The sequence below is a fragment of the Cebus imitator genome, unplaced genomic scaffold (assembly GCF_001604975.1).
Source record: "Cebus imitator isolate Cc_AM_T3 unplaced genomic scaffold, Cebus_imitator-1.0 Scaffold87, whole genome shotgun sequence".
Taxonomy (NCBI): Eukaryota; Metazoa; Chordata; class Mammalia; order Primates; family Cebidae; genus Cebus; species Cebus imitator.
The window spans coordinates 3795199-3819418 of record NW_016107402.1 but is presented as its reverse complement, the minus strand read 5'-3'; the positions used below and the strand labels follow the sequence as shown (position 1 = coordinate 3819418).

Below are 24220 nucleotides of genomic sequence, written 5' to 3'. Positions count from 1 at the left end.
CCATGCCATTGCACTCCAGCCTGGGTAACAAGAGTGAAACTCAGTCCAAAAAAAAAAAACAGCCACTGGAGGCTGGGCATGGTGGCTCACACCTGTAATGCCAGCACTTTGGGAGGCCAAGGCAGGCAGATTGCCTGAGGTCAGGAGTTTGAGACCAGCCTGGCTAACATGGTGAAAACCTGTCTCTATTAAAAATACAAAAATGAGCCAGGCATGGTGACACATGCCTGTAGTCCCACCTACTCAGGAGGCTGAGGCAGGAGACTTGCTTCAGCCTGGGAGGTAGAGGTTGCAGTGAGCCGAGATAGTGCCACTGCATTACAGTCTGGGCAACAGAGTGAAACTCCATCTTGAAAAAAAGCAAAAAACAGCCACTGGAACTGCTCTACCTTGGCAGGTAGCTCAGTCGATAGAGCATGAGACCCTTAATCTCAGGGTTGTGGGTTCGAGCCCCATGTTGGGCGCCAGATGTTGGGTATCAGCCCAACCCTGTACGAGGGTGTCCTGTGTCCTGGTAGTGACGAGGGAATGAGAAAATAAGACAGAGATAAGAGTAGAAGTCCACAGCATGGGTCCAGGGGTCCAATGCACTCTCGCATGGGGTGATCCACGTTGGTGTTGAGCTCTGGGCTCCACACGCTTTTTAATGGGTGCATTATCTTGTTGATCTTGGGGCTGTGGGGAGGGGAGTTGAGAATGAAGATGGCTAGGGGAAGAGCATGCGTTTGCAGCATTCAATAGCAAATGTGGTTCTTTTAAGAAATGCTAACTAAGGACACTGAGTTTTTACCACCCATTGTCTATCCAGGTACATCTGCAAAAGAAGCAAAGTGGATAAGGTGCTGTAAGGTCTGACCACACACAATGCATCAAGGGGTTTTTATCTCCCGAGCATTGCAAACACAGAACAATAAAAATTACTCCATATTTTGAGAACCTAGGCAAAGCCTGTGGCATTCTGGTGATACCTGCCCTGGAAGGCCTTCCTGCCATGCAAGCTCCCATCTGCAAAGACCCTCCCGAGGCTTGTGAGCAAAGGTCACATTCCTTCCCAGAGTTCTTGCACAAGCCCTCTTTACGAGACCCTCACGCAGACTCTACGTTGGGAAGAGATGTGGGACCAAAGCAGCTTTCCTGCCCTGCAACCACACTGCAGCATTCCATGGTTTAAAGCGCTCTCAGATGGTCTTCACTATAGGCCTCCTGTTACCACTTGATCTCTGCTTTTATTTTACTGCACCATAGTTTGGAGTTTTCTTAATTCAGTATTTGATCCGTGGCACAAATCTCAGTGTATAAAAAGCAAAGCAAGCTTGTAATCATTTAAGTAACACAGGTCTGCCCCAGCCATCTTTTCCTACATGCCAACATGGAAGATATCCTAAAAACATGAAGAAAAGTTAAAATGTGTGCAGAGAGCTGAGGAAAGCCTCTGACTAACATTTTTTTTTTTTTTTTTGAGACAAAGTCTTGCTCTGTTGCCCATGCTGAAGTGCAGTGGGGTGATCTCAGCTTACTGCAACCTCCGCCTCCCCAGTTCAGGCAATTCCTCTGCCTCAGCCTTCCAAGTAGCTGGGATTACTGGCATGTGCCACCATGCCTGGCTAATTTTTATATTTTTTTGGTAGAGATGGGGTTTCACCATGTTGGCTAGTCTCGAACTCCTGACCTCAGGTGATCCACTCGCCTCAGCCTCCCAAAGTGTTAGGATTACAAGGGTGAGCCACTGTGCCTGGCACCCTCTGGCTAACTTCTAAGTGTCCAGGCAGGGCTTTGTGGCACCGTATGAGGGTTTTTCCTTCCTATCTCCCTTCCTGGGGTGTGAGTTTCTCAGGGCAGGGAAATGGATCACTCATCCACCTGTCACCCTATAATGCATATTAGTTGCCTGATATACACTAGTACTCAGAAAAATGTCTGATGAATGAATAATATTCCTGACTTTGCCACTTACTTTTTTTTTTTTTTTTTGAGACAGAGTCTCGCTCTTATCACCCAGGCTGGCGTGCAGTGGCACAGGTGTGAGCCACCACACCCGGCTGCCACTTACTTTCTAACTGACTTTGAATATAATCATTTTCTTCTCGAGTCCCATTTCAAAATCTATAAGACAAGGGGCCTGGACTGAGTTTCAAGGCAGCCCTTTCAGCACTAAGTGAAATAAGTGGCTGAGGGATGCAGGATGTGCTGGCTAGGGGAGGTCGCTACCATCTCCAGCAAAATGCTGTGCTGAGGTCTGACACAGAGGGATATAGAGAGAGGGGCTGCCTGACCCCTCCATCTAGGAGCTTCCCAGGATGCCAGAGGAGGGGATGGAACTGATTTAGGTCAATGAGGGGGCATTGGCTATTAACCCCTTGAATCCCAGTGGCTCACTTGCTGGTTCCCATCCCTGACCCACTAGCCTGGTGTCTCCCCCCTCTCCTGGGGGGAGACCAATTTCTGGAGGAAGCTCTGGGTACCCAGTCTTCCCCTAAGCCTGCCTCTGAACAAGCTGTTCTTGTTTATGACCCCCGTCCCAGCAGAACAGTGATTGCTCATCCTTGCATGTGATTTGAGAGGGCCAGTCTTTCAGGCCTGGAGGAAACTCAAGCCCCACCAGCCGCTTGGCATCGGAATGCTCAGCTGGTCTGCTCCTGGGGCTCATGTGACCAAGATCCAGCTATAAATATCAGAGGGGCCTCAGACTAAGACAGAATTCGGGCACCAGGAGAAAGAAGCCAACAGGATCCGACACAGTGTTTCCTGAGAAAGGCAAGACCCCCTCAGGCCTACTTAGAGCGAAGTCGTCAGTAGAGGAGGCAGCTAGGCGCAGCTCTGACTCCGACCCACAGAATGGATTATAAGTCGAGCCTGATCCAGGATGGGAACCCCATGGAGAACTTGGAGAAGCAGCTGATCTGCCCTATCTGCCTCGAGATGTTTACCAAGCCAGTGGTCATCTTGCCGTGCCAGCACAACCTGTGCCGGAAGTGTGCCAACGACATCTTCCAGGTCAGTGCCAGGGGTGGCCTCATCTGGGGGCCCCAGGTGGCTGCTCAGCTTCCCTGTGATGAAACCCTTCTTCACGCTTAGCCTTCCAAGCAGAACGGGCTCTTTCCCCTTGGAAGTGAACCCCTGCAGAGGCCTCTGGACAGGGCTGAGAGGGGCTGAGAGGGGCTGGGAGGCAGCTCTGGCCGTCACAGTCCTTCTCCATGACGCATGTTTCCCCTCCCGCCCTGCCCATAGCTCCTCCACCCCTACCCTGAGCACTGCTGTTGACTCTCCAATCAAGAGTCAAATGCCTCAAGTGATAAGCGGGGGAGGCAGGGGACAGGAGAGAGAAACCAGACCCTTGGGGCTGGAGCCAGCTCCTGGTGGCAAGAGGCCCAGAGCTTCGGGAGGAGGGTGTCAAGGAGGCAGTGGGCAGTAGAGGCTTCTTTCCTTTCGAGGCTGTTCCCTACAATATGGGAGCAGAAGGGGCTTTAGCTCCCAGAGAAAGGAAGGGGGCAGGTGTCCTAGCTAGGAGGCAGGATGTGCGGTTCCCCAGGGGCACTTTGCAAACTGTTCTTTCACGATTTTATCTTTAAAGTAGCAGCCCTAGGAGCTTGCTGTAATTGTAATGCCCATTTCATAAGTAGGCAAACTGAGGCTTAGAGAGATAAGGTTGCTTGCCCAAAATCACTCGGAGAATAATTGTGACTTTAACCCAGGTCTGCTGCCTCCCCATCCTGATAATTGCTTAGCTGCTTCTCAGGTGCTCCATGTGTGAGGACTGGTTCTCACTGCAGCCTGCCGAGCTCCAGGTCCTCATGTTTGACCGGAGTGGTTGAGACAGGCAGAGAAAAGGGTAAGAGGAGAATTAGAAAGGGGAAAGGCTGAGGAGGGAGCCCAGAACCTCACCTTGACCTTTGCCACCTGCAGGCATCAAATCCCTACTGGACCAGCCGAGGCAGCTCAGTGTCCATGTCTGGAGGCCGTTTCCGCTGCCCCACCTGCCGCCACGAGGTGATCATGGATCGTCACGGAGTGTACGGCCTGCAGAGGAACCTGCTGGTGGAGAACATCATCGACATCTACAAACAGGAGTGCTCCAGGTCGGTTCTCATGCCTGCTGGGGGTCCATCCTCCTTCCCAGCCATGCTGTGCCCAGCTCCACCAAGCTCCTTCCCACTCCTTCATCTGCTCAGGATCCAGGCCCCTAGCTGGACTAGCTACACAAGCCAGTTCAGAGACAGGATTGGAGACCCATACACCCCAACCCAGCTCTCAGATCACTCAGTGGATGGGAAGGGACCCAGACATTAGGCTGCCCTTCCAGGAGAGACCAAGACAGAGACTCGGGGAAAGATGAGATATGAGAGGTAGAAAAAGGCCCTGGGGCCAGCTAGTGGCTCTGGTCAGCAGAGAAAGCGCCCAGTGAGAAACAGCCAGGTTGTCCATAAGGATAGCAATGACTACTCTCCCGTGTGCCAGGAGAAAGACCTCCAGGCACTGGAAATGCTTCATCTTAGCACCTCCCAATCATTCTGTGGATCAGGCATGACTTTATTATCCTCATTTCACAGATGAGGAAACTGAGGCTAAAAAGGTGAAGTCAATTAGCTAAGGTTTCCCAGTTGGGAAGTGATAGAGCCAGGAGTTGACCCAGTCAATCTAGCTCTGAGTCTCCCTGTAATAAAACAGCAGCTCATTCACAGGCAAACTGTGTGAGAGGTGGAGGTTGTACTGTGTTGACCTCAAACTGGGGAGAGAGGGCCAGGCATGGTGGCTCACGCCCGTAATCCCAACACTCTGGGAGGCCAAGGTGGGAAGATGGTTTGAGGCCAGGAGTTCAAGACCAGTCAGGGCAACATAATGAGATCCTGTTTCTACAAAAATTGAAAACCAGCTGAGTGTGGTGAGGCATGCCTGCAGTCCCAGCTACTAGGGAGAATTGTTGAGCCAGGGAGGTCAAGACGGCAGAGCCATGATCGTGCTACTGCACTCCGGGCTGGGTGACAGAGTGAGACTATGCCTTAAGTAAACAGACAAACAAACTGGGGAGAGACACAGCCACAGGGAAGATCTTTACAAATCAGGACATGCTGGTAAGACTCCAGGAGTGCTGACTTCACAGCCTTTATGGTCCAAAACCTTCACCAAGCATCTGCCTGCAGGCAGTGCCCAGTCCGAGGGAAGGTGACAGACCAGGTCTCAGGTGAAGAAACCCTGGCCTGGGGAACTGTGCTCGCAAGTTAGCCTCTGTGAATAATGTACTGTACGGTCTTGGGTAAGCCTCTGGAGCTTCATTTCCTCTGTCTGCAAATAGAAACAGACAGTAAGACCTGTTATTGTGGCTGTCAAATAAGATATTAATGGAAAAGTGTTAATGTATCAACTATGTATTGGGTTCCTACTATTTGCAGGCACTGTACTAAGGACTTTCAGGCATTTTCCCCATCTACTTTTCATAGTAACCGTGGAAGGCATTCCCATCTCCATTTTACCATGAGGAAACGGGAGCTCAGAGACGATCAGAGATTTGTCCAAGGCCACACAGCTAGCAAGTGGTAGAGCTAAGAGATAGAGGGCGTGAGAATATTCTTTTTTTTTTTGTTTTTGAAGCAGAGTCTTGCTTTGTAGCCCAGGTTAGAGGGCAGTGGTGTGATCTTGGCTCACTGCAACCTCCACCTCCCATGTTCAGGCGATTGTCCTGTCTCAGTCTCCCAAGTAGCTGGGACTACAGGCGTGTGCCAACATGCCCAGCTAATTTTTGTATTTTTAGTAGAGACAGGGTTCCACCATGTTGGCCAGGATGGTCTCAAATTCCTCACCTCAGGTGAACCACCTGCCTCAGCCTCCCAAAGTGCTGGAATTACAGATGTGCGTCACCACACCCAGCTAATTTTTGTACTTTTAGTAGAGACAGGGTTTCACCATGTTGGCCAGGCTGGTCTTGAACTTCTGACCTCAGGTGATCTGCCCACCTCAGCCTCCCAACGTGCTGGGATTACAGGTGTCTTTTTCTTTTTCTTTTTTTTTAAATTTCCCCAATGCCACCCACTCGAATATTCTTAACTGCTGTGCTAGACTGCCTCTCATGTTGCTACAGCTCAACACTACAAAATGCAAACATATTGTTGATCATTACAGGAATAATAAAGTCAGTTCTGCACCACTCTTAGCCTACCCAGTGCCAACCTATGAAGGAAATGTTGTATGTGAACCTCTGAGGCCTTTCCGCATAGTGGAATGACAATGACAGCTGCTTGCTACTGAGGGGCCACTCTGCCAGGCACTCCACATTCACTACAGACAACTTCTACCATGATTGCTATAGCTCTGGGAGGAAACCCGGGGAAGAGAGGCGAAATCACTTGTCCAAAATCACAAAAATGAATGTGGGAGAACAATCTGGATATGAACCCTGATGCCAAAGTCTGAACTTGGGAGGGTGGGGATCCGGGAGGGCTGTGGGAACAGGAACCAGGCCCTCAGGCTCTTGCCTCACCTCTGCACTCCCTGCCATCCCTTCATCAGGGGATGGAGGCAGGTGGCAAAGGGAGACCCCTGCCAGCATAGGGACTCTGGGGTAAAAGATGCAAAAAGGGGCTTCTTTAAGAACTTGGAGGACAATAAAGCCCAGAGTGTGATCAGTCACGTAAGGCTGTTTGGAGGTGAGGCACTGACTGTGGGGGACAGTCACCATTTGACACTTGCAAGGTGCCTGTTCTGTTAGGGGCTGGGAATCAGAGGTGCTGTTGGCTCTCAATGAGTGTATGGTCTAGCTGGAGATGGAAGACTCAAAGAATTGAATCCACACCCGGCATGGTGGTATGCACCAGTTGCAGCTACTGGGGAGGCTGAGGCAGGAGGATTGCTCAGCTTAGAAGTTCGAAGCTGCAGTGTGTCTGTGAATCGCTGCTGCACTCCAGCCCGGACAATATGGTGAGACCCTGTTTCAAAAAAACAAAACAAAACAAAAAAAGGCTGGGTGCAGTGGATTACGCCTGTAATCCCAGTACTTTGGGAGGCTGAGGTGGGAAAAGCTGAGGTGGGAAAGTGCTGGGATTACAGGCATGAGCCACTGTGCCCAGCCATGGAGAGTCTTAAGAAATTCAAGATGGTGAACTGACTCCTATGCTAGTTATTGTTTTCTTCTTCTTCTTCTTCTTTTTTTTTTTTTTTTTTGAGATGGAGTTTCACTCTTGTTGCCCAGGCTGGAATGCAATGGCACAATCTTGGTTCACTGCAACCTCTGCCTCCCCAGATCAAATAATTCTCCTGCCTCAGCCTCCGAAGTAGCTGGGATTACAGGTGCATGCTACCACACCCGGCTAATTTTTGTATTTTTAGTAGAGATAGGGTTTCATCATATTTGTCAGGCTGGTCTAGAACTCCTGACCTCAGGTGATCCACCCACCTCGGGCTCCCAAAGTGCTGGGATTACAGGCGTGAGCCACCGCGCCCGGCCTTAGTGATTTATTCTTTCTACCTTTGTTTAACTACCACCTCCTCTATGCAGGCACTGTACAGTGTAGGCTCAGGGGGTGAAGAAAACAGGCAAGTTTCCCTGCCTTGATGGAGGTTACAGTCTAGTAGATTAAATATAGAATTAAATGAGGCCATCAGTAAAAATTTCTTAGCTCAGAGCCCAGCCTGCAGTAACCAAAGCTACGGTGACTATAATTAGAGCAACTGAACTCTAGCCTCCTCTGCCCTTACTTGCTCCATGACCTTGGACAAGTCAATTCACTTTTTCTGGAGCCCAGTTTCCTCTTCTCTAAAATGTCTCCAGGTCTGACTCTCTGGAATTCTATGGCCCTTTCTGTGTCCTTTGCACTGGCAGAGCCTCAGGCTAACTCCATCTTAGGATGTGGGGACAGATTTGGTGTCATTGGCTTCCCAAGTCCTTGGTCCCCAGAAGATGAAAAGATTTTAGGGCAGCCAAACACTGAGAGCCCAGGGCATAAATCTGGCAATTCACAGACACGCTGCAGCCTTGAACTCCTGGGCTGAGCAATCCTCCTGCCTCAGCCTCCCCAGTTGCTGCGACTGGTGCAGCGGAACTGGGGAGAAGACAGGAATGCAGGACCCCCCATGACTTGAGACTGTTCTCCACTGCAGTCGGCCGCTGCAGAAGGGCAGTCACCCCATGTGCAAGGAGCACGAAGATGAGAAAATCAACATCTACTGTCTCACGTGTGAGATGCCCACCTGCTCCATGTGCAAGGTGTTTGGGGTCCACAAGGCCTGCGAGGTGGCCCCACTGCAGAGTGTCTTCCAGGGACAAAAGGTACTGGCTCCAGCCCCTTTTACCCCCAGCCTGGGCCTGCTGGGCACGGTCTGATGATTCAGGAGGCAGATTTGATCCCTGTAGATCTGCTGATCCGGCCTTTTAGGAATAGTCCCTCTGGAGGGACTTCCCAGGCCACAGGGACAGCAGCCCTGGCCTTCCTGGGGGAGGCAGCTGAGCTCATGGTTATACTTAGAGCCACTCAAGAGCACCTGGGTGTGGCCACAAGGGAGCAGTCAGACACCCTGGCCAGGTCACCGGGGTCCTCTCGGGCCACAGCTTCTCCACCCCCCAGATACTCTTCCCATGCCTCTCACCTCTTCTCCTAGACTTCATCTTTCCCTGCAGCAGGAGGCAGCTTAACCCTCTTCCTGGGCCCCTGGGCCTGTGGGGACCCACCGCCCTGTCCGTGCAGTAAGCCATGGCCCCCTCTTTTCCATGCTCTCTTTCCCCACTTCCCACTCTTCCCTTGGTCTCTCTATCCTAGAAGTCTCCAACTCTATTTCTTTTCTTTGTCCCTTCTTTCTTGGTAACAAGCCCCTCCTCTACCAGTTCCTTGCTGTGTATTTTGGGCAGCTCACTTGCCTGCTCTTGGCCTCATCTGTAAAATAAGGTATGCAGTATCTTTCTAACATCCTCTGCTCTGGAGCTGATCTGTACCCGAAAGAGGGGCCAGATCCCTACAGGAGGCTCTTTCTAGCAGAGAGGGGAGGAAGGGAGCCATGTTGCTGCCTTGCCCCAGCGGGTAGGCCCTGAGGCTATTTGTATATCTCCTCTCCTGACCCCCACACCTCCACCTAGACTGAGCTGAATAACTGTATCTCCATGTTGGTGGCGGGGAATGACCGCGTGCAGACCATCATCACTCAGCTGGAGGAGTCCCGTCGAGTGACCAAGGTGAGGTGACAGAATAGCCCTGCCTGGAAGTTCCAGGGCAGGCTGGTCTCTGGGGAAGGCTCACCCATGGGTTGTGGCTAAAGGTTGAGGCCTGGAGCCTGGGGTGGCCAAGCAGGGATGGCAGGGGAGAAACAAATCCATCATCCACTCTCTCAGCAAATGCTTCTCAAGCACAGCTGTGTGTCTGGCCCCACCGGAGATGGGGGGATGGAGGAATGAACGAGACAGACGTGGTCCCTGACCTCAGGGAGTGTTCCACCAATCATTCTCAGTATTTGTTCAACACAAATCACTTTCAGAGCACAGTTCTTCAGTGTGCTATAGACCAACACTTCCCAAACTTTAAAGTGCAAGAAAATCTCCCTGGGATCCTGCTGAAACTCAGGTTCTCATTGAGTCAGTTTGGAATGAGGCATAACAGTTGCATTTCTAGCCAGTTCCCAGGATTTGTCCAAGCTGCTGTGTCCATGGACCGCACTCTGAGTAGTGAGACTATTGAGGGCAGAAAGGAACTTTTCTATCCCTGAAAAAAGCTTCCACGATTTTCCATGTTCACTTGGGGTAGGGGCCTGGAGACGAGATGAAGGAAAGGGGTCATGATAATTGTGAGTGGATGAAGAGTCAGGTGAAGGGTAGGAAGGAGGGGAACATTGTGATCACCCACGAGAGGCTCCCAGTCTGATGAGATGCTATTGTCACACCCACTTTACAGAAAAGAACTAAGATGTGACATCTGTGACAGAGAGAAGGGAGCTTCCGTTGAGAGGCGTGCTAGGAAAGGAGCTGTTTTTCCACCTCTCTTAGGAACAAATGATGCTGAGCTTCCCTAATCCAGTCTTGGTCCTAAAAGGGAGGGAAGAGTGTGACCTGGGACATACCGGAGGCCCAGGAAACTGAATGGAAGCAAATACGTTAATTTGCTGAAGGTCACACAGCTAGAAGGGAAACACAGCTAAAAGGCAACAGAAAGCTGGACGGGGAGTCTCACACCTGTAATCCCAGCACTTTGGAAGGCCAAGGCAGGTGCAATGTGAGGTCAGGAAATTGAGACCGTCCTTGCTAACACAGTGAAACCCCATCTCTACTAAAAATCAAAAAATTAGCTGGCTGTGGTGGCATGCACCTGTAATCCCAGCTACTCGGGAGGCTAAGGCGGGAAAATCACTTGAACCTAGGAGGCGAGGTTTCAGTGAGCTGAGATTGTGCCACTGCACTCAGCCTGGGTGACAGAGCAAGACTCCATCTCAAAAAAAAAAGAAAGGCAACAGAGAAAGAGAGGACAGATCCCACATTACTGACTGTTGCATTGGTCTGAGAGGTGATGCTCCAATGACCAGCTGAGGTTGGGGGCCAGGGGGAGGGTGCAGGAACAAGGAAGAACATGTTATGTCATGTGACCCTAGAGCCTATTTTGGAAAAAGGGGCTAGCTGTTTTTCAAGGCATCAGCCTCCAAATATCACTGGTGTACTAAGTAGCTGTGAGGCCGGATGAGTGTTTTCTACTTGTTAAGCCTTTGTTTCATCTTCTGTAATGTGGGGATGTATGTAATGAGATCTCTTCTAGCTTTCAAAATTGCTTGCTACTGTCCCAGGAAGGGAGTGTAGGGGGCAGGGAGTAAGGACCCTACAGAATGTGACTGCAAGACTTCTGTCTTCAGGAGAACAGTCACCAGGTAAAGGAAGAGCTGAGCCAGAAGTTTGACACACTGTACGTCATCCTGGATGAGAAGAAAAGCGAGTTGCTGCAGCGGATCACTCAGGAGCAGGAAGAAAAGCTCAGCTTCATTGAGGCCCTCATCCAGCAGTACCAGGAGCAGCTCGACAAGTCCACGAAGCTGGTGGAGACTGCCATCCAGTCCCTGGACGAGCCTGGGGGTGCCACCTTCCTCTTGGTAAGCAGGACTAGAAGGGTCTGGGTGGAGTCAGTTCAATTCTACAGCTCTAAGGTTCCAGTTAGGCTTCTCTACTGACAACCCATGGGCCCTTGGAAAAGTCATTTAAACCTCTGTGAGCCTCAGTTTTCTCATTTGTCAAATGGGCATGTAATACCCCCTACGCTCCTCTTACTGATTTTGGAATGATCAGAGGATGTTTGTGAAATGACTTTGTAAGCTGCAAAATAGTGTCCCACCTACAGACTATTAATTGAGCCCCTACTGTAGGCCAGACACTGAGTAGAAGACAAGGAAATAAACCAGACACAGCCTTGCCCTCAAAGAGCTTGTTGGGGAGGACAGAAAAGTCTCAGTTATAAGACTTTGCAGTTCAGGCCAGGAGCGGTGGCTCACACCTGTAATCCCGGCACTTTGGTAGGCCGAGGTGGGTGGATCGCCTGAGGTTTGGAGTTCGAGACCAGCCTGACCAATATGGTGAAACCCTGTCTTTAAAAAAAATAAAAATAGGCCGGGTGCGGTGGCTCACGCCTGTAATCCCAGCACTTTGGGAGGCCGAGGCAGGTGGATCACAAGGTCAAGAGATCGAGACCATCCTGGTCAACATGGTGAAACCCCATCTCTACTAAAGATACAAAAAAATCAGCTGGGCATGGTGGCACGTGCCTGTAATCCCAGCTACTCAGGAGGCTGAGGCAGGAGAATTGCCTGAACCCAGGAGGCGGAGGCTGCGGTGAGCCGAGATCGCACCATTGCACTCCAGCCTGGGTAACGAGAGTGAAACTCCATCTCAAAAAAAAAAAAAAAAAAAAAAGTATTCACAGTTCAGTTCAATAAACATTTTCTAAGCTTCTACTGTGGGCCAGGCTTTGTGCTAGACATTAGGTATGAAAAGGTGGTTAGCATTGGGGGGTTCAGGGTTTCAGAGTGTTGGATTGATACCCCCAGAGTCTAAGCTTCCTGCCAAGACAATGGGAGGGTCCTAGGGTGATGATCAAGACCTGTGCAAACCATGGATAGAGAGAAAAGTTCCAAATTCTGCTCAGTTTGGGGTGGGGAGCAGGTCACAACTTGGCTAGGGAATGGCACCAAATGTCCAACTACAACACCCAGTCACTGGTTTTGCTGATTTCCTGGAGTTATCGCTTCTGTGGTCCTAACTCTTTATTCTCTCTTCCCCTGCAGACTGCCAAGCAACTCATCAAAAGGTCAGTATCTCCTCAGAGTCTATGATCTAAGCCCCCAGTTCCCAGCAGGGCCTCTGTCCAGGAAGCCTTGTCCTGAGCATTAGATCTGCTAGAGGGTCTCACTCCAGGCTGGCTTCCCTGACCTTCTGCATCCCTGACTTTTTGGACCACTCATTGTGCTTGAGATTTGAGAGGAAATACTCCATCCCTCCAAGGGAGCCTCTGGGTGGAAGGCCTGGGCGTGGGCAAGGCATGTGCCCTCTCCTCCCTGCACTGAGCCCCAGAGATCTCACCCAGCCTCTCTCTCTGTCTCCCCCACAGCATTGTGGAAGCTTCCAAGGGCTGCCAGCTGGGGAAGACAGAGCAGGGCTTTGAGAACATGGATTGCTTTACTTTGGATTTAGAGTACATAGCAGATGCCCTGAGAGCCATCGACTTTGGGACAGGTAAAGGAGGTGGTGGTGCCACTTGTCTATTTCCCTTCCTAATCCCTGGAAACCAGCATCTCTTCCACTGAACCCCATGGGGAGGCAGATACACTAATAAACATCCCCATATATCAATCAAATTCATATAGCCAGCTTCTGGCTGGCTGGGGAGGCTCACACCTGTAATCCCAGCACTTTGGGAGGCCAAGGCAGGTGGATCACTTGAGGTCAGGAGTTTGAGACCAGCTTGGCCAACATGGTGAAACCTCACCTCTACTAAAAATACAAAAATTAGCCAGACGTGGTGGCACGTGCCTGTAATTCCAGCTATTCAGGAAACTGATGCAGGAGAATCGCTTGAATCCAGGAGGTAGGGGTTGCAGTGAGCCAAGATCGTGCCACTGCACTCTAGCCTGGGCAACAGAGCCAGACTCCGTCTCAAAAAAAAAAAAAAAATCATATAGCCAACTTCTAGATGAGCCCAGAGCCTAGCACAGTGGCTTGGTGCAGAATTTCTGCTCCATAAATTACATATGGATCCATGGCAGGGAGGCCTCTTGGGGCAGTAGAAATAATGTGGCCTCTGGAATCAGACAGTCCTGAGTTTAAATCCCGGTTCTACCATGTGTTTATTATCTGTGTGACCTTTGGCAGGCCCCCTTCTGCCTGAGTTTTATTTTCTAATTTTAAAAATCAGGTTAGAAACGAGCCCTCTAATAATGACCAACTCACGGTGCTATTACAAAAAAAATCAGACGTCGATGCAGAAAAGTCCTGTAGAGTACCAGAGATGTACTAGCTATTACCTAAAGGTAATCTTAGCTTCAGCTTCTTAATGCTATAACCTATGATACTCAGGCACCTTAATTTATCAACATTATATCCTCATTTCTGTTTATAATTACTCTCCCATAGAGTGCTTATAATAATTACAATTATACAATTGTAATAATTGTAATATAATAATTACAATTATAATTATACAATTATAATAATTGTAATTATTATAGGCACTCTATGGGAGAGTAATTATAAACAGAAATGTGGGCCAGGCAGTGGCTCACACCTGTAATCCCAGCACTTTGGGAGGCTAAGGCAGGCGGATCACGAGGTCAAGAGAATCGAGACCATCCTAGCCAACACTGTAAAACCCTGTCTCTATGAAAAATACAAACAAAATTAACAGGAGGCTGGGTGCGCTGGCTCACGCCTATAATCCCAGCACTTTGGGAGGCTGAGGCGGGTGGATCATTTGAGGTCAGGAGTTCAAGACCAGCTTGGCTAACCTGATGAAATCCCATCTCTACTAAAAATACAAAAAAAATTTAGCCGGACGTGGTGGCAGGCACCTGTAATCCCAGCTACTCTGGAGGCTGAGGCAGGAGAATTGCTTGAACCTGGGAGGTGGAGGTTGCAGTGAGCCAAGATGACGCCATTGGACTCCAGCCTGGGCGACAAGAGGGAAACTCCGTCTCAAAAAAAAAAAATTAGCTGGGTATGGTGGCTCATGCCTGTAATCCCAGCTACTCAGGAGGTTAAGGCAGGAGAGTCACTTGAACCAGGAAGGCAGATGTTGCAGTGAACTGAAATCGCGCCACTGCACTCCAGCCCGGTGATAGAGTGAGACTCAGTCTCAAAAATAATAATAAAATAAAATAATTGTAACAATGCAACCATAACAATAATAAGGGTGAAAATAACAAGGGAAATGAAGAAACTGAATGGAAACAAATATGTTAATTTGCTGAAGGTCACACAGCTCAAGGGGAAACACAGCTCAAAGGCAACAGAGAAAGAGAGGGCAGATCCCACATTCCTGACCATTGTGTTGATCTGAGAGGTGGTGCTCCAATGACCAGCTGAGGCTGGGGGACAGGGGGAGGATGCAGCAATAAGAAAGAAGTGTAAATGGGCTGGCGTGAGAAAGAGAAGGGCTTCTCAGCACCTCGTGTGTCGCTCTCCTGCAAACCCTCAGTATCTGGTGCTAAGCCTGTTTTCAGAACCTCAGATATACCTCGTTCATAGGTAAGGACAAAATATATCCTAAAGCAGAGATACCAAGGGACTTGGGGACATCCACTGTAGATGAGCTACTCCACTGTCAGCTTCCCTAAGCTAAGATATTCAAGACTGGGTCATATGGTATGAGCATAACATTGTGAAGTCCTGCACTGGACTTCATAATCTCCCTGAGCCTCAGTTTCCCCACAAGTAAAATGAAGAGAGTACCAACAGTTATCAGTTACTGAACATTCTGTATGTCGTAGGCATTAAGCTCTTAACCTAAGTTTTATCATTTAACACACCCTTATGGGATAGGTTCTGTTATCATCTCTGTTTCATAGCTGAGGGAACTTAAATCTCAGAGAGGGTAAGCCACTTGTTCAAGGCCACACAGGAAGTAACCCATGCAGATTCTACTGAGAGCCATTTGGCTTGCAAAACTCTAGTGAGGATTTTATAAGACGGTGCACATTTAACACTTAGCACACTACTTGGCACATAGTAAGTACTCAGAAACTGCTGTTAGGAGTAGTCATTGTGATAATGTTTAAACAACAAAACTCCCCGGGTTATGCTCTGATCCTAGTTACTTGGCGAGAAGTTTGGTTGTCATTTTGGAGATACTCTTTTTTGTTTATTTTTATTTTTTTGAGACGGTGTTTCGTTCTTGTCACCCAGGCTGGAGTGCAATGGCGTGATCTCCGCTCACTGCAGCCTCCGCTTCCAGGTTCAAGTGATTCTCCTGCCTCAGCCTCCCAAGTAGCTGGGATTACAGGCACACGCCAAGATGCCCAGCTAATTTTTTGTATTTTTAGTAGAGACAGGGTTTCGCCATGTTGGCCAGGCTGGTCTCAAACTCCTGACCTCAGGTGATCTGCCCGCCTCAGCCTCCCAAAGTGCTGGGATTACAGGCGTGAGCAACCAATCCCAGCCTGGAGATACTCTTGACAAATGTCCTGTCTCTGTGGTGGCCCCTCAGGGCCCCAAAAGATTAAGGAGGTGGCTCCGGGGAGAAGCGAAGGGAGATGTTTGCTGTTAAAGCTTGCCGGTGACATCTCAGGATGAAAAAATGGGGACATGAGTTGCAGCACAGTCACTGTCCCTCTGGTGCTCAGTTTCAGGGAGCAGAGGTGGCTCCAGAAGTGCTCCCCCAGCCTGTCCACCGCTCTGCAGGCTAAGGAAGGAGGAAAACAGGACAGGGGGTGCTGAACAAGCAGATCTCGTAGGCTGAGCAGCTTCCTCAGGACAAGGACTCTGACCCCTGAGAATGGAGGAGGCGTTTTTCTCTGCCTACCTGAGAAATGCGCAGAAGCAGAGAGCGTGCCTCCTCAGAGTCCTCTCTCCGGTCACAGGCAGAGCAGGTGATAGAAGCTACTGGTGCTGGTGCAAGGAAATGTCTCGAGCCCGGCTCCCTGGGACAGAGTGCAGGGGATTGCAGGAGCAGGGCCTCTGTGCAGTGTGGATCTGGCAAGCCGATAACCTCCCAGGCCACTGCCGTCTCTGTGTGGCCATTTGACTTCAAGTGGGCACAGGAAGGGGTTTAGACAGTGCTCTCTCCTGCCGAGTTCCTCTTCAAGTAGCTCCTCAAGAAGCCAGGCCCCTCCTAACACAAGTGTTTTTCGTCACAGATGAGGAAGAGGAGGAGTTCATTGAAGAAGATCAGGAAGAGGAAGAGTCCACAGAAGGGAAGGAAGAAGGTAAAAAATTCATCTACCTCCATTGCTTCATTCCTTCACTCATTCCACAACAGGAGATGCCTACTATGTGCAAAGTGCTGTGTTAGACATTGAGAATGATACTGAGCCCTGTCCCCCAGCATGTGCTTTAAACCTATTGAAGGTAATGTCCTGTTCTCCTTACCCTTACAGAGGAAAAAAACCCCAAACTATTCATAGTAAAATGCTCCCATTTCACATCTAAATGATCTTCTTAGATGGAAAGCAATACAGCACAGCAGAAGGAAAAGACAGGGGCTCATGAGGTAGGGCGGGTCCATTGAGGTGTTTTGTTTGGCGAGCACTGTGTTTAAATTAAAAAAAAAATAGTACTTGCTGGTCAGGAACAGTGGCTCACGCCTGTAATTCCAGCACTTTGGGAGGCCAAGGCCAGCCTGGACAACATGGTAAAACCCCATTTATACTAAAAATACAAAAAAATTATTCGGATTTGCTGGTGGGCACCTGTAGTAGCAGCTACTCAGGAGGCTGAGGCAGGAGAATCCCTTGAACCCAGAAGGTGGAGGCTGCGATGAGCTGAGATTGTGCCACTGCACTCCAGCTTGGGTGATAGAGTGAGATTATATCTCAATTAAAAAAATTACTTGCTGGCTGGGTGTGGTGGCACATGTCTGTAATCCCAGCACTTTGGGAGGCTAAGGCGGGAGGATCACTTGAGGCCAGGAGTTTGGGACCAGCCTGGTCAACACAGCAAGACCTCATCTTTACAAAAAAAAATTTTGGCTAACACCCTTTTCGGCATTAGCCCACCTGAACCCAGGTTAATATAAAAAAAAAATATTAATTAGCCAGACGTGATGGGTACATACTTGTAGTCCTAGCTACTTGGGAAGCTGAGGCTGGAGGATCGCTTAAGCCCAGAAGGTCGAGGCTGCAGTGAGCTATGATTGCACCACTGCCCTCCAGCCTGGGCAACAGAGAAGGACACTACACTGTCTCTTTAAAAAAAAAATTAATTGCTAACATTTTTAAAATTAGGGTTTATTTGTTTGTTTGTATGTTTGTTTGAGATGGAGTCTCACTCTGTCACCCAGGCTTGAGTGCAGTGGTGTCATCTCGGCACACTGCAACATCCACTGCCCAGGTTCAAGCAATTCTCCTGCCTCAGCCTCCCAAGTAGCTGGGATTACAGGTGCGTGCCACCACACCCAATTAATTTTTTGTATTTTTAGTAGAGACGGGGTTTCACCATGTTAGCCAGAATGGTCTCGATCTCCTGACCTCATGATCCACCTGCCTTGGCCACCCAAAGTGCTGGGATTACAGGTGTGAGCCACCACACCCAGCTTATTTTTTAAGGGTTAAGAAAAAGGAGATTTCAACTAAGAATCTGCATTTTTACCTACTTGTGAAAGTTTAGAAAAAGCAAACAATGCTGGACTTGAACTTCCCTGCAGTCCCAGAACGCTGGCTCTGGGCAGTGACTCTCCCCTATAAAGGGTACATACCAGCCAGGTGTGGTGGCTCACACTTGCAATCCTAGTACTTTGGGAGGCTGAGGCGGGCAGATCACCTGAGGTCAGGAGTTTGATACCAGCCTGGCCAACATGGGGAAATCCCATCTCTACTAAAAACACAAAAATTAGCCAGGCCTGTTGGTGGGCCTATAATCCCAGCTACTTGAGAGGCTGAGGCAGGAGTGTCGCTTGAACTCCAGGGGGGTGGATGTTGTGGTGAGCCGAGTTCATGCCACTTCATTCCAGCCACTCCAGCCTAGGTGAAAGAGCAAAACTCCGTCTCAAACAAAGAAAAAAATGAGACATGCCCCTGCCAGTTTGCCCAGCCCACCACTGTCAAGCCTACTTCACTCATTCATGTTATCTGCTGGCCCCCTGTAGGCATCTGAGTTCACCAGCCTGGCAGAGTTTGATTGAGGCTGGGTTCTGAATCACAACAGCTCACAGTTTCTCTGAGTCTTGAGCTACTCATCTGTGCATGGGGGCATAACAGTACTGATGTCAAAAGGTTATAGCAGGGAGTAAATAAGATAATCATTTAGCACAGTATCTGGTGCATAGGAAAGACATTTCCTAATTAGCACAGGCTTGCAAAAGTTGTTTTTCAAACCATAGGTACTGCAACTAAACTCCAATCCAGTTGAACAATACAGGGTAGTCTTTTGGAGTTTTATACTGATGTACAATCCATAACGTTTGGGCAGCTAAATTCTATTTTGGTTTTAAAAGGAAGCGACCAGGCAGAATGGGAGTTTGATGTTTTATTCAAACTCCTGTCTGAATAAACGGTAGCTTGGCAAGCCTTGGATCCTCCTGAGTCCCTGTCTCACCAAGCGCCTCTGTGTCTTTTTCTTTATTTCAGGACGCCAGTAAGGAGCTGGATGAGTGAGACGTCCCCCAAGATGCAGAGAGACTGGGGAGGGTGGGGAGGGGCCCAGTGGCCTTGGCGACAGGCCCAGGGTCTGGGCCCTTGGAGGGGCAATGGGGAGGTAATATCTTCTCTCTGCTCAGAGAGGAGGGACTAGGGTAGGACCCTCACTGCTGCATCCAGCAGCCCCTGAACCAGAATTAGGGGAATGTGCTTGAAACAATCACACAGGACACTTTTCTACCCTGGTGCAAAATGGAATATTTTGTACATTTTTAAAATGTGATTTTTGTATATACTTGTATATGTATGTCAACTTGGTGCTTTTTGTAAAGGAACTTTTGTATAATGCCTGGTCGTTGGGTGACCTGCAATTGTCAGAAAGAGGGGAAGGACGCCAGGTGGATACAGCTGCCCACTTCCTTTCCTGGGTGGGAGGACTGGGTAGCACCACAGGGACAACCTGCTATATTTCAGTGCCTATCCCAGACATATGGGGTGGTAACTGAGTTTGTGTTCTATGTTGTTTTAATAAATGGACAATGCTTTCTTCCTGTTATTCAAAGGAGCCAGGGTTTCATTCGGCCTTTTTTCTTGGAGATGAGCGTTGGCTGTAAATGAATAGGAGCCCTGGGAGGAGGTGACAGCAGGGCTAGGCTTAGGTCCCACCAAAGGAGTCCTTTACACCACCATTTCCCAATTTGCACTCCATGAAAAGCCAGCCCTGAGCTGGTCCTCCAAGAACAGGTTCAATGTGTTGTTGCTCTGGTTCTCCAGAAAACAGAGCCTGAGGCAAAGTTTAAATGCTGTAGTTGCATTTATAGGGCCCCAGGGAAAACCCCTGTGCCTACTGAAGGTTCACCAAAAAGCATTAAGGCTGGGCGAAGTGGCTCATGCCTATAATCCCAGCACTTGGGGAGGCCGAGGCAGGTGGATCACCTGAGGTCAGGAGTTCGAGACCAGCCTGACCAACATGGTAAAACCCTGTCTCTACTAAAAATACAAAATAAGCTGGGCATGATGGCACATGCCTGTAATCCCAGCTATTTGGGAGGCTGATGCATGAGAATTGCTTGAACCCAGGAGGCGGAGGTTGCAGTGAGCCAAGATCACCCCACTGTACTCCAGCCTGGGCAACAATATCGAAACTCAATCTCAGAAAAAAAAAAAAAAAGAGGCAGGTTAATAGGAGAAAAGGCACACGAATACACACATTTATTTGACCGTGGTTTTATGAGACACAGGAGTCTTCAGAATGAAGACCCAAAGATACAGGAGAAACTGTCATTTTTAGGCTTAGGGTCAACAAAGTAAGGACGGCTGTGTAGAAATACGACTGGACAAAGGAGCCTGATCTAAGGCTGATAGACGGAGTGGGAAGCCAGCAGGGCCTGTCTGTCGAGATTCTTCTCGGCTCCAAACCACAGCTTTTGTAAAAAAGGGGAAAAAACAGAAAAGAAAAAAGGTATATAAGAGATTTTTCTGGGCCTGTCTCCCTGCAGCATTCCTGCTTGCCTCATATGGGGCAGGACTCTCTCTGGATGGGAGTCTTCTGACCTACAATCAGACAAAGCTCAAAGGTCAAATGATTTCCTATAGCCAGTTTTACACAGAAAGGAAGGGGAAAATTAGAACAATTTGTATGTGGTTTTTTTTTTTTTTTCTTCTAAGATGGAGTCTCCCTCCGTTGCTAGGCTGGAGTGCAGTGGTACAATCTCAGTTCACTGCAATCTCCATCCCCCCAGGTTCAGGAGATTCTCCTGCCTCAGCCTCCTGAGTAGCTCGGACTACAGGCACACGACACTACACCCTGTTGATTTTTGTATTTTTAGTAGAGATGGGTTTCACCATATTGGCCAGGATGGTCTTGATTTCTTGACCTCGTGATCCACCTGTCTCAGCCTCCCAAAGCCCTGGGATTACAGGTGTGAGCCACCTCTCCAGCCTAGAGTAATATTTTTAGGTTTTATGGCAGGCTTTGGGGAAGAAGGGTTGTAGTTTTTATGGCTAGCCTTGGAGAAAAATAAGGGGTCAGAGACAGGAGGGAAAGAGAAGGTCAGAGAGGAACGTTTGTTTCTGGGGCCTTCTTTTCCGAGTATTGTTTTCTGAGACCCTACCAGGTACACTACTGAGGCCAACAGAGGGAAGCAAAATGAAAGCGAAGCAGGAACAGAGGGGAGCAGGTACAACGTGTTGCATGGCTGAGCCGGCCACAGCTTCACCAGAGTGGGCTGGTTGCTCAGTCATGTGAGATGTTTCCAGCAGACCATAAAGAACAGGAAGTGATTCAAAGTCCTTTATCTGGGAGAAGAAAAGAAAGAAATGTGTCTGCTGGCTCCTTCCTGTCTCCCGCTTCCCACGCTGTTCATCCCGCCTTGACTTCGGGTGGCGCAGCTGCAGGGGGAGCAAGGTCACCTGCCACAAAGGGTGGTACTGCAGTTGCGTCTAGAAGTGTTGGGAGGTGCCAGGGCCTCCATGGTCCAGTTGGGTTGGACAAGGGTTGGGGAGCTACTGCTGTCTCCACCTCAGTGAACACAATGGAGTCCAGGCTGGTGCCCAGACTTATTCCAGGAAAGGCCAAGTCAGCCACTGGCACTAGGGCATGAAGTTGTGACTATGGCCCAGTAGCATCCAGGATCTCCATGAGCCAGAAATCAGGGGCGTGGAGAGAGGCGAGGCTGAGCAAATCCAAGACAGCGAATTCACTGGGGCTGATAAGCCAAGGACTTGTCACTTTGAGGAGCACTGCAGAGCCTGTTCCCCCATTAGACATTCAGATCACAGCAGCAAGTTAAGGGGTCTGCGTAGTCCCACTGTAAAGAAAGCAAATTAACTTTAGACCATCAGGTTCATGGTTCTTGGAATGCTGCCTGACCCTCAGCCTCTCATTTTTTGTGTGTGGACTGAACTTCCGAACCTATGCATATGACATCCTCCAGAACTAGAGCAATGTGGAACTCACTTTAGGACAGTGCTCAAAAACCCTCACAACCTCTGCCCATTTTCACTTCTGGGAGTTTTTCTAAGGCTAACTCAGTTCCTAACTTTGAATTTCAAGGAATCAGATTTTGCTCTCATTTCCAGTCCTTTCTCAAGTTCTGAAGCATTTTGTTTTAATTTTTAAAACATGGTATAATACACACACATACCCATACAAGTGCACAAAACTACTCGTAAAGTTTAATAAACTATTGTAAAATGAAACCCTATGTTACTATCACTCAGGTCAAAAAAAAAAAAAAAAAAGAACATTGCCAGCCCTCAGAAGCCCTCCATATGCCCCTCTAGCAGAAAGAGAAACTGTCAATTTTTTTTTTTTGACAATCACATACTTGTTTTTCTTTATGGTTTGATTTCCCAAAGTATCCTCCCATAGAAAACTGAAGGAATTTGAGGCCAGAAGGAGGAATCTGAGGCCAGAAAGACAGAGGCTTTCATCACCTTGAAATCACAAAAATCAGTATTATAACATGTGCATGTTCTGTTACTTCTCCAGACTACTGATTTTGTAAGCAACAAGCATTTCAGCCCCATATCTTGTCACTTACTGGGGAGAAGAGACAGCAGTCAAGACTTTAGGTAATCAGTTAAAGCTTAAATTCCAGGAAAATACCTGTTAATTGTGTAAGGTCTGACCGTGCTGTGGATGGCATGGCAACCCCCGTGAACTACATGTACACCTCTGGAGGGCCTTACAGAATTAGAAAACATGAAATGGCTGTAAGATCGCAGAAACAGGAAGAAATGATCAACCCCTGTGTGATATTGTGCTGACCTAGAGCCAGAGCCTGAGCAACGCCATTTGTGTTTGGCTTCTGTAAATCAAGCTGCTAGCTTGCTCTGAAAAATGCCCACTATGTAAAGCTGCTTAAACTTTGCTTATCAGTAACTGCTCTCTGTGGCCCTAATGTGACAGGCAAGCAGTCCTAACCCACACCATCTTGGCTCCTGCGACTTGTAATAAGTAACTAAGATCTGTGACTTCCACCAGTATCCAGACAATGTGTTAACTAACTTCTGTAAGCCACTTAGGTAACAATCGAAGTGACAACATGTCTTCTAGCCCCTGGAATGTCCGGAGACCCCCACCCTCATCTCTGCCCAGGAGGTGATTTACAGAATCCACTAGCCCTCGGAATGTCTGAAGCCTTTTCATCCCCATCCCCGCTCCTCACCCCCACTTCCAAGGTGGTTTGTCGGGTATAAAAAGTCTTGGCACCCTCCTTTCGACGCCACAGGTTGGAGAGACGTGAGTCCTCTGTGGTCGCCGGCAATAAAGACCCTACAATCTGGCATACTTTTGTCTTGGTGTTAAATTTCTATGCTCGGTCCAGTATAACACCTGTGGCACCTACTTAACTCTGAGACATTCTCTATTGTTTCTTATTCTGGCCTCAACTGACAAGGCCTTTGGATTTTGTAACTGAGCTTGGCCAACCTCATGACTCCACACCCTACAACCCCCTCCCAGCCTGCAAACCTATGACCCCCTCCCAGCTTGCAAAAAACCACCAACTGGCTAGGTGAGGTGGCTCATACCTGTAATCCCAGCACTTTGGGAGGCTGAGGCAGGCAGATCACCTGAGGTTAGGAGTTCAAGACCAGCCTAACATGGAGAAACCCCATTTCTACTAAAAATACAAAACTGACCAGGCGTCGTGGCACATGCCTGTAATCCGAGCTACTTGGGAGGCTGAGGTAGGAGAATCGCTTGAATCCAGGAATTGGAGGTTGCAGTGAGCTGAGATCGTGCCATTGCACTCCAGCCTGGTGCAACAAGAGCAAAACTCCATCTCAAAAAAAAAAAAAAAAACAACCAAAACCAAAAAAGCCAAGTGTAACTTCTGTAATTTTCCACTGCCCACCCCAAACCTATAAAACCAAATCCTATCCCACCGCCCTCCACTGACACCCTTTTTGGCCTCAGCCTGCCAGTGAATAAACAGCCATATTGCTCACACAAAGCCTGTTTGGGGGTCTCTTCATTCAGAGCATGCATTTAACATTTGGTGCCGGAAACCCAGGACAAGAGTACTTCTTTGGGGACATCAGCCCCTGTCCCTGCTCCCGCTCTGGGAAGACACCCACCAGAAACCTCAACACATCAGCCCAGCCCAGCCCAGCAGCTTGTGCTTAGCATGCTGAATAGCTCTCTCGCCACCTTCAGATTGCATAAGCAAGCAGTCTCCCCCTCTTTCTCTCCCTTTTCCTTTATATTAGGGGAGAAAATGGCCCGGCACGGTGGCTCATGCCTGTAATCCCAGGACTTTGGAAGGCCGAGGCGGGCAGATCACGAGGTCAAGAAATCAAGACCATCCTGGCCAACATGGTGAAACCCCATCTCTACTAAAAAATACAAAAATTAGCTGGGCGTGGTAGTGCGTGCTTTTAGTCCCAGCTACTCGGGAGGCTGAGGCAGGAGAATTGCTTGAACCCAGGAGGCGGAGATTGTAGTGAGCCGAGATTGTGCCACTTGCACTCCAGCCTGGCGCCT

The 24220-nt window shown here is 49.0% G+C and overlaps 1 protein-coding gene and 1 long non-coding RNA gene across 3 annotated transcripts in view; one reads left to right on the top strand and one right to left on the bottom strand.

Moving 5' to 3' along the window:
* The first annotated feature begins 2681 nt into the window (after window positions 1-2681).
* On the top strand, window positions 2682-19294 carry TRIM63 (tripartite motif containing 63). Its single transcript, XM_017534639.2, has 9 exons — window positions 2682-2994; window positions 3904-4076; window positions 8089-8257; window positions 9059-9154; window positions 10813-11046; window positions 12232-12254; window positions 12555-12679; window positions 16294-16362; window positions 18721-19294. The coding sequence occupies exons 1-9, from the start codon at window positions 2836-2838 to the stop codon at window positions 18729-18731; spliced, it is 1059 nt and encodes a 352-aa protein (XP_017390128.1). The 5' UTR covers window positions 2682-2835; the 3' UTR covers window positions 18732-19294.
* A 631-nt stretch (window positions 19295-19925) lies between these two features.
* The window catches only part of LOC119472130, a 10890-nt gene continuing 6595 nt past the window's right edge, over window positions 19926-24220 (bottom strand). The window contains exons 1-2 of one of the 2 annotated variants that reach the window (XR_005201241.1): window positions 22340-22441; window positions 19926-20283 (exon numbers count right to left, since the gene is read on the bottom strand). This is a non-coding gene — a long non-coding RNA (uncharacterized LOC119472130). Of the gene's footprint in view, window positions 20284-22339; window positions 22442-24220 lie in introns of those variants that run through there. The other variant, XR_005201242.1, reaches the window with a different exon arrangement.